Below are 9,446 nucleotides of genomic sequence, written 5' to 3'. Positions count from 1 at the left end.
TTTGGGGGGCTCCATGCAGAGCAGGTCCAAGCAGGTTGACCTCCACAGATGTCAAGATGGATAAATCCACAGGAAGAGCTTGTGATCGTGGTCCATGCTGGTCTCAGAGCTGCAGGCTGGGGAGGAGGGATGCTCCTGAGGTCCAGGACCTCAGTGGTTGCATCCTCTGAATTATCATGTCCTGCAGATGAGGCCTGAGGTCAGGCAGGGATCTGGTGTTGCCTTGGGTGGAGGGACCCTGCCTCTGGGGACCCATCCACACTGCAGAGACAGCCCCGAGCATCCTCCTTGGCTGCGCTGCAGGATGTGCCCAGCCACGATGAGTCCCCCCGGATGAGTCCCTTCTGATGCCATCAAAGTCCTTCATCTGCCATGGACCCAGAGCAGGACCGGACCCCACCATCCGCCCGAAACCTTGGGGGCTGGGACGTGGGGGTGACTGCAAGAAAAACCTAGGAGGCTTGAAAGAGCCTCTGGGAAGATAGCGAGATGTTGGTGTCTTGGCTGGTCTCATCCAACTATCTTCATGGCCCGTGTGACAAGGACGTGTCTCCATCCCCTCCCTGCTGCACTGTGTGTGAGCACTGATCCTCCGCCTCCCTCCTGCCCCGATGCGGGGGGACGGGGGCTGTGGGACTCACCCATGGGTGGCATTTTCTGGACCGTTATCACTTCTGTGTCCCAGCCAAATTGCAGGTTGATAACTTCAAGCAACCAAAATTCCTGGCCCAGGTCCCCTAAAGCACGAGCTCAACCAAAAACCGTGGGGTTTGCTTGTTTTGCCTCCTGCCTTTCATGAAACTTTTGTGGCATCAGGAAGACACCAAGCTCATTAAAAACACGGGGGAAAAGAGTAATCGGTGCATCCCGTAGCCGTTGTTTGACTGCAGGGTCTGGCTATTGGAGCAGCTCTCGGGGATGCTCAGGGGCAGCATGGGCTCTCAAGAAAGCATCTGCAAAACCTCCATCGATGGGCACCGGGAATGTTTTCCAGCTGAGTGTTGCCTTTGCTGTTGCAATTTGGCCTCCAATTTACGGTAGTTGGTGCATTTACAATAAATGGGTGTTTTGTGCCCATTGCAGACAAACTGCACCACTGAGAAGTCACTCCTTGCACTTTTAAAGTGAGTTTCTGATACATGTGGCTGTGGAAAACACCCGCAGGGTTTCAAAATCTAGGAAGGACCAAAAAAAAAGCCCCAAACCAGATAAAAAATAGCTTCCAAGCTCCCAACCTGCAGAAGGGTTATTTACTGCAGCTCTTTCCTCTGCCCGGCCGGGATGGATCCCAGCGGCTCTGCCTCCAAGAGGCTGATCCTAAAGGAGATCACACCAGGTTTTACTCCTGGTTTGGGATGTTGCCCGGCTTGCCGCACACGGGGATGTGCGTGGGGAGAGGATGAACCCATGTCTGAGCCAGCAAAGGGCTTTCTCCAGCCACCTTGTCCCCCCTGCACGGGTGCCGGGAGGGTCCTGCTGCTCCCTGTTTGCCTTGCCTTTTTGCATTCCCACCACAAACGCTGCTGTTGGAAGGGATGAAGGATGAAACGCGAGGTGATGCTCCCGGCTCGCCCACGGCGCTGGGATGCTGCAGGGAGGGATCATGCTGCAGCCCAGCTTGGCTCCCAGAGCCAGGGCGATGGGCGGTCTGGTGGGGGGCTGGGGACCTTCCCCCAAGGAGCAAGACCTGCCACCAGCCTGGTTTTGAAGTCAACCAGATGCTGTTGGCAGCCCGGGAAACCTCAGCCCTGCCGCTGGTGTCTGTAGCTTTTACTAAGCAGAGACGTTGGGGTGGCGAAGCCTGCGCTTGTGGCAGGGACCTTGTCAGGGTGGGAGTCACATAATCAGCCCATTTCATTGTATGAAGGGCTGCCTCTGCCTCCCGCGGGGTCCTCCCAGCCCCCCACCGCTGTGTCCCCCCCCCCCAGCACCTTTCTGAGAGCAGCGGCACAGGAGGAAGGTGCCTGGGTGCGGAGCTGAGCGCTGGGTAACTCGGTGCATGATTCACCTGAGAGGCAGCTGGAGAAGGCACAGCAGCGCCGTTTCGGGGCAGGAACACCCCCAGGTCTCTCTGGCCGACTTTTTGAGGTGAGAACGCTCCTTTTCCACTGCTGCAGGAAGGACAGAGGAGCAGCCGGCCCCAGGGGACGATTCTTCAGGCGAGGAGGCTTCACTGAGCAGGGAGAAGAGATGCAGGAAAGGGGGTTCCCCCCGTGCCAGAGCTCACATGCCTCCAGAAACTCCTTCCTCAGTTATCTGCAACCCTGCTCGGCTGTTTGCTTCCCCCACAGGATAGCCTTTTATTCTCCTTAACCCCACCGGCACCATTAATTCCCGTGGCTTCTTGCCTGCTCTGATCTTCCCTTTGCAAGCTTGCCTTCTGCTGTGGTTAGAGAGGCACTTTGGGTCCAGAGGTGGGTCATGGAGGCACTTTGGGGCTGGAGCTGGGTTGTGGAGGCACTTTGTACCAGGTTTGCTTGCAGGAGTGAATGGCACATTTGCAAGACCACGGGGTGGGTGTCCCCATCCTTGGGGGGTGCTTCAGACCCTGCTGGGCTGAGGCAGGGGGTGCTGAGCAGGGCAGGCTGTGCTGCAGCCCTGGCAGTGAAACAAGCACCTTCCCCAGACCCCATCAGGGAGCGGGGCTGGCCGAGGGAGCTGGGCTCTGCGGGGTCGGGAGGTGGACGGGAGCCTCGAGCCACCCAGGACACAGTACCTGTGACGTGGTGAAAGGGCCGACTCTTTGATGTGCACGCTGAGCCCTCCATGGCTGTGTAGAGCCAGCTCTTCCCTGCTTTCATCCATCTTCAAAATGCGCCCTGCAAAAGCTCCCTGGGGCTGGAAGAAGAGCAATGTGCTACTCCTCTCCCGTTCCCAACCTTAGAAGCTCTCCCAGGGCTGGGAGCAAGTCCTGAGGGTCCCACACCAGCACTGGGTCCCTGCATAAAGTGAATTCTGGCTGCTGCCATGCGGTGGGTGTGCAGGTGCCCGATGCCTGGGTCGCTGCCTGAGAAATGAGGAGGCAGGGGCGACTGGCTTTGTCCAAACTAACCTTGCTCATCTCTCCTGGGGATGCAAACACCCCTTCCCTCATCCCATGGGGCCTCGCCAGGTGAACCTCCCCCCTAGGAGTGTCCCTGATGTCCCCAGGAGGCTCCGAGCTGGCACCAGCATTGATGAAATCCTGAGTGATGCTCTTGGTGGCTTTGGAGATGTCAAGGGCCAGGAAACCTGGGGGTCAACTGGACTTCCCATCGCTTGTGAGGAAAACCAGGTGTCTGGCCTCTCGTCACCATTGGGTCTGTGTCCCTCTAGCAGAAGATCAAGTGCCCTGCGGTAGCCCTGCTGTCAATGCAGATGTTGTCCTCAGCGCAGATGGCTACTCGCGGACACAGCCTGGGCATGGGGAGGATGCGGGGGCAGCAGGGACCTGTGTGACCATCGAGGTGATGTTGTGTTTCAGGGAGCCCCTGACGCACCATGACGTTCAAGCAAGCGTCCATGATGGCCCCAGAGGCCACGGCTACCACAATGCCCATGACCACGATGGAGAACTCCACCGAGGCTGCGGGGCCGGGTGAGAGCAAGGACATGTTCACCACCCTGAGGGACAAGTTCATGAATGAGCTCAACAAGATCCCCTGTGAGTAGCTGCCTCCTTTTGCAGGTATTACCCTCCTCATGACCCCACTGCTGCTCTGGTCCCAGTGCAACATGTGGGACAAGGTGGTGGGGTGCCTGGGGCTGGGAGGGAGCTGCGGGGCTGACCACGACACTGGCTTTTGCCCGCAGTGCCGCCCTGGGCCCTCATTGCCATCGCGGTGGTAGCTGGACTCCTCGTCCTCACCTGCTGCTTCTGCATCTGCAAGAAGTGGTGCTGCAAGAAGAAGAAGAACAAGAAGGAGAAGGGCAAAGGCATGAAGAACGCCATGAACATGAAGGACATGAAGTCAGGCAATCAGGTGACGTCCTTCTGGACTGCTTGGCCTTGTCCTGCACTTGGTGGTGTAGGACGATCCCTCCGGTTGAGTTATGAACCGTGTCAGGGCACTCATAGCTCAGGCAGCAGAGAGGGAGGGACCCACCAGGATCCTGGGATGGGACAGTGCAGACATGAGCCTGGAGCTGAGACAGCAGCACTGTCCTCTTCCAGTGCCCAGTGGCCCAGATGGGACCAGGCTCAAGCTGGCCTGGACCTGCCAATGCTTCACCTGAACCAGCAAATGTTAATTTAATCCCTCCTTCCTCTGAGTTGCCCTCATTTCATTGAGCTGTGCCTTTAGCCGAGAGCAGTGGACCACCAGGCCAAAATGCCCACCAGTTTGAGGTCCCCAAAAAGGGGACCTCAAGAGGCACGTGCTGGTGCATGGAAGGGAGCTGAGGCCATCTCCCCATCCTGGGGGACCAGCAGGAAGGAGGCTTCGGCACCAGCAGGCTTGGGGCGATCCCAGGCCCATTTCAATGGCCCTGTCCCAAGGCCATTTGGAGGGGGTGGGAGATTTTGGGCGACTGTTCCTGCTCTTCAGAGCCACATGGGCACCACAGGCATGCAGGCAGGGCTGGAGAGATGAGCGCTGAGTGGAGATGCTCCATCGTACCTGCCCGTCTGCACGTCCCCATGGTGGTTGGGAGATGTGGGGTGGGATTCCCCAGTGGAGGGCAGGGGCTGCCATCCCCTGCGGCTCGACAGCGCCATACAAACCTGGATTCCCCACCTTGCCGTGGGTCCCTTGTCGATGCTCTCTGTAACGTGGCTCTCTTCCCTCCCGGTGCTCTTGCCGTCTTCCCTCCCTGCTGCCCTATCTGCGTGTTCCCTCTCCGTCCTGGGACACCCTCCATGGTAGGTGCCACCACGAGCCTCCTTCTCCATTGCCTGCTTCCAGGGTGGGATGGGGGGCCTGGGGACACATCGGGGAGGTGATAAGGAGCTGGGGCTCCCACCCCATGGACCATGGTGTGGAGAGGCAGGGAGAGGGGTGGTTTTGCCTTAGGAGAATTAGGTTATGTCTATTACTAAGGCACTAAAGCCTGGAAATGGCCCTGCTAAGGCCGGCGCACGGGCTGTAGTGCTCCCCCAAGCAGGGGCTGGGGGGGTAGAGCATCCCTGCACCCTTTGCAGTAGGTTGCTTGCATGCACCAAACCTCCCTCCACTGGAGCTGACCCCGTGTCCCCGCGCCCTGAGGCAGCCCCCCATGCCATCGTGGCTGGACCAGCAGCGGGGGCTCCCTCGCAGCTGTGTGGTTGTGGGCAGAGCTGGTGCCACCCCAGGGCTGCTCTGTCGGTGCTTTAGGTCCCCAGCACGGGGGTCTCCTTTCCCCTGATGGGGAGAACCCAGGTGTTGAGATGCCAGTAGGGTTGGGGTACCAGAGGATGGGGACGCTGGGCTGCGACCCTGCCGCTGAGCCGGGCACCTCGGCTGCCATTGCAGGACCAACAGGATGACGATGATGCGGAGATGGGTCTGACGGAGGGGGAAGGTGAGGAGGAGGAGAAGGAGCCGGAGAACCTGGGCAAGTTGCAGTTCTCGCTGGACTATGATTTCCAGGCAAACCAGGTGATGGAGGGGCTGGGGCTCAGCTGAGGAGGTGGGGGAGTGGGGTTTGCCCAGGGAGGGTATTTGAGAGAAGCGTCCCTGTTGGGCCTGGGTGGCACAGGAGGGAGGGGGGAGCTGAGTGTTGTGCCATGGGGAGTCCTGCCCCACGTTGGGCTGGAGACGAGCCCTTGGCATCTGCAGCGTGTAGCTGGGCTGTCTCGCTGAAGACACCCCTCTCCCCCCTCCAGCTGACGGTGGGGATCCTCCAAGCCGCCGAACTGCCGGCTTTGGACATGGGTGGCACCTCGGACCCATACGTCAAGGTGTTCCTGCTCCCTGACAAGAAGAAAAAGTACGAGACCAAAGTGCAGAAGAAGACACTCAATCCTGCCTTCAACGAGACCTTCACCTTCAAGGTGATCCCCTTCCTACCCACAACACGGGACCTTGTCTCCCACTCCCATCTTTCCCCCTGACTGTGTACTGGTCCTGTACATTGACCCTCACTGCTGGGAGTGGGTGGTCCTGGCTTGGGCTCCTCTGAGCCCATTGCCAGCCCGGTTGGTGGCCCTCTTTGTGCAGGTCCCGTACCAGGAACTGGGCGGGAAGACGCTGGTGATGGCCATCTATGACTTCGATCGCTTCTCCAAGCATGACATCATCGGCGAGGTGAAGGTGCCCATGAACACGGTGGACCTGGGCCAGCCCATTGAGGAGTGGCGGGACCTGCAGAGCGGCGAGAAGGAGGAGGTGAGAGCGGGACCGGCGTGAGGCCCTCAGCCAGCTGAAACCCTTGGCCAGAGGGGTTGAGATGTGGGATGGCCGTGGGGCAAGCTCTGCTTTCTGGGCCATCCCACAGTGCTCAGGATGGCGATCGCTGTGGGGTTCCACCTGAATATCATGCATGTCCTGGCCAGTAGCGCTGGGCAGGATCTGCCCCTGTTGTTCCCTCGTGCAAAAGCCTTTCTATAACAAAAATGAAGAGTATAAACTTCTTGAGTGCTGTGTTGGGACTGGCCTGCCCCAGTCCCAAGTGATCAAACCCTTGTGCTGGTGCACGCGGGTGCCAGCTTGTGCCTGCATCGAAGGTTCAGCAGGGTTTGGGGGGACCCACGTGCGGGACCATGTCCCAGTACTGCGGTATGATGCACTGGCAAGGCTTTGATATCTGCTCCCTGCTCCGCTTGGCAGCCAGAGAAGCTAGGAGATATCTGCATCTCCCTCCGGTACGTGCCCACCGCTGGGAAACTCACTGTCTGCATCCTGGAGGCCAAGAACCTGAAGAAGATGGATGTTGGGGGTCTCTCAGGTGGGTGTCGGCTTGTGGGCATCCTCCTCCTGCCCCACTGTGGGGCTCTCAGCATCCTTTGTTGGGGAAGGACACTGAGGCCATCAGTCTGGCAGGGCTGAGGGAAGCCCCCTCCAGTGCCTGGGACCTCCTGCATCGGAGGCAGCCCAAGGTCTGGCTGGGGGGCAAGGGGAGATGGGGATGGGATGAGCCCCCCAACCCTTAGGAAGGACATAACAAATTTGGTCCGCCACTGTGTCCAGGGCCAGGATGCCGCAGGACCTGGGTGGTGAAAATGCTCCTCTGCCATTTGCTCCTGGTCCTGCTCCTCCTCGACTTGGGGCCAAGGACCTCAGTTGACAGCATGTTTTATGCTAGAAGAGTCTTCCCAACTCCATCCCAGGGCTGAGCTCTCTGCCCAGGGGTCCTCAGCTCTCTCCAGACCTGCCTTAACCAGGAGAAGAGCAGTACCTGCAGAGCTGGAAGGGTTCAGCTTTATTGCTGGGACATTCTGCTCCAGAAACGGGGGTGACAGGCCAGCACCCACCGATGTCGCTCCACTATCCCCAGCCCTCCTACAACTGGAACCACAGGATGCAGAAGAGCTCCATCCCTTGGCCAGCTGCTCCCACAAATCCTCTCCAGCCCAAGTATTTTGGCTTTGGCCTCCATCCACAAACCTCAGAGCACCTTTACTCATGGAGGTCTCTTTACCCCATGGTGCACCTCATCCTCGGCTGAGACTTCTCCTGGGGCCAGGCTGATGGTGTCCCCTGGGCATCTCAGCCCTGGCTGATGCACCATCCTGCCCCTCCAGATCCCTACGTGAAGATCCACCTGCTGCAGAATGGCAAGAGGTTGAAGAAGAAGAAGACCACAGTCAAGAAGAAGACCCTGAACCCCTACTTCAATGAGTCCTTCAGCTTTGAGATCCCCTTTGAGCAGATACAGGTTTGTCCGATGACTTCCCTGGGAGGCAGGCAGGGTGGGGGTGATGGGAGAAGTCCTGCAGCTGCCCAAGCCCGTGTCCCAGCCTTCCCAGCAGCCTGAGTGCTCCTGCCAAGCTCCTGGTCCGGTCACCCATGAAATACGTCCAGTCCCAACCTGGGCCTGGGCTGATGCTGAGGGCAGCTGGTGCAGGGGCAGAGGTGGGAGGCTGGGCAGCACCCATGGGAGATGCAACCCCAACCCAGGTCACGGCTGCAATGGGGCTTTCCTCTGCTCCTGGTCCTGTAGTGCTCACCTCAGGCAGAGCAGGGACTCCCCAGTGGTCCCAGGGGCATTTTGGACCATTGGTAGGTGCCTTCTGCCCCTCCATGTCCTGCCCTAGCCCCTGCACGTGCCCCTTGCCGCAGCCCAGCCCCATCAAGCCCTGTAGCCCACAGCTCTTGCCCAGCCCCGCACCACCCCTTGGTGACCTTTCCCAGGTGGCCGTGTCAGGATGAGCGGGGCCCCCACCGTGGCTCTGCAGCCCTGGGCTCCTCAGGGAAGGAAGTGGAGGAAGGTATGGGCACGGAGGGGATCCTGCCCCAAAACGGGCCACGGCGGGGCTCAGCCTTGGGGGATCCCTGGGGCGCCCTGCCGAGCCACCCCAGGGCTGGGGACAGCATGGAGGCCATGGAGCAGTCACGGCCACTGCGCCTTTCCGCCCCTCTAAAGAAGGTTTACTCCTTTAGAAAGTGCAAGTGGTCATCACGGTGCTGGACTACGACAAGCTGGGGAAGAACGAAGCCATCGGCAAGATCTTCACAGGCTGCAACGCCACCGGCACGGAGCTGCGGCACTGGTCCGACATGCTGGCCAACCCCCGGCGGCCCATTGCGCAGTGGCACTCACTGAAGCCAGAGGAAGAAGTAGATGCAGCTCTCGGGAAAAACAAATAGGAAGATCTGCCGGCCAGTGCGGCACGGCACTGCGGACAGTCGAAGCAACCCAGAGCTACTGATACCTCAGTTACGCAACCTTTGGTCTTGGTTTTTTTGTTCTGTTTTAAGCTGAAACAACCCTTTGATGGCTGTGGAAGGGTTTCCAGACAGTCCCAATAGCTTCCAGGGGAAGAGGTTAAAGACACGGATGGTTCTTTTTGTTCTTCAGCATCGCTCCCTTCTGCTGCATGTCCCATTGCCTCCGCCCGCCATCCCTTCCAGGTGCAAAGCCACCGTCACGCCTGGGACCTTCCCTGGCGGCCGCATCACCAGCCCGCAGCATCGCTGCTGCCGTCCTTCCCTTGGGTCCATGTGGGGAACCGTCGAACATTGCATGGAGGTGATACTGGAACCTGATAGTGTGAGATGACCAGACCCTCTGTGCTTTCTTGGGGCATGAACAGCTGTGTGGACATCAAAACAGTGGAGAAGACCCTTTGCGGGAGACCCAGGTGCCTCCCCCTCCTGCTCTGCCTCCCTCTGTCCGGGAAGGGCGAGAGCCTTGGTTCTGGGCCGAGGATGGCCAAGTGCCCCTGGCCAGCTCCAGGTTTGGCTTCTTCTGGGGACAGGTTTGCAGGGACCGCAGGGCCCCGCTGCAGCCGGCGTGGCAGTGGGGTGCTGAGCCCTCGGTGTTGGAGCCGGAGCCGCAGGGGCCAGTCTGAGCATGGGGAGCCCCAGGGGGTCTGCTCTGAGGAGATT

The 9,446-nt window shown here is 59.5% G+C and overlaps 1 protein-coding gene across 1 annotated transcript; it reads left to right on the top strand.

The window, feature by feature from the left end:
* The first annotated feature begins 3,480 nt into the window (after positions 1-3,480).
* Positions 3,481-8,715, top strand: SYT2 (synaptotagmin 2). The gene is made up of 8 exons (XM_050911439.1): positions 3,481-3,643; positions 3,793-3,962; positions 5,439-5,555; positions 5,783-5,950; positions 6,117-6,284; positions 6,726-6,843; positions 7,640-7,773; positions 8,499-8,715. Exons 1-8 carry the CDS (start codon positions 3,481-3,483, stop codon positions 8,703-8,705), a joined length of 1,245 nt encoding a protein of 414 aa, XP_050767396.1. The 3' UTR covers positions 8,706-8,715.
* The last annotated feature ends 731 nt before the right edge of the window (positions 8,716-9,446 follow it).

The sequence above is a fragment of the Gymnogyps californianus genome, chromosome 27 (assembly GCF_018139145.2).
Source record: "Gymnogyps californianus isolate 813 chromosome 27, ASM1813914v2, whole genome shotgun sequence".
Taxonomy (NCBI): Eukaryota; Metazoa; Chordata; class Aves; order Accipitriformes; family Cathartidae; genus Gymnogyps; species Gymnogyps californianus.
The sequence above is the reverse complement of the archived record's forward strand: the minus strand, read 5'-3'. Positions and strand labels throughout refer to the sequence as shown.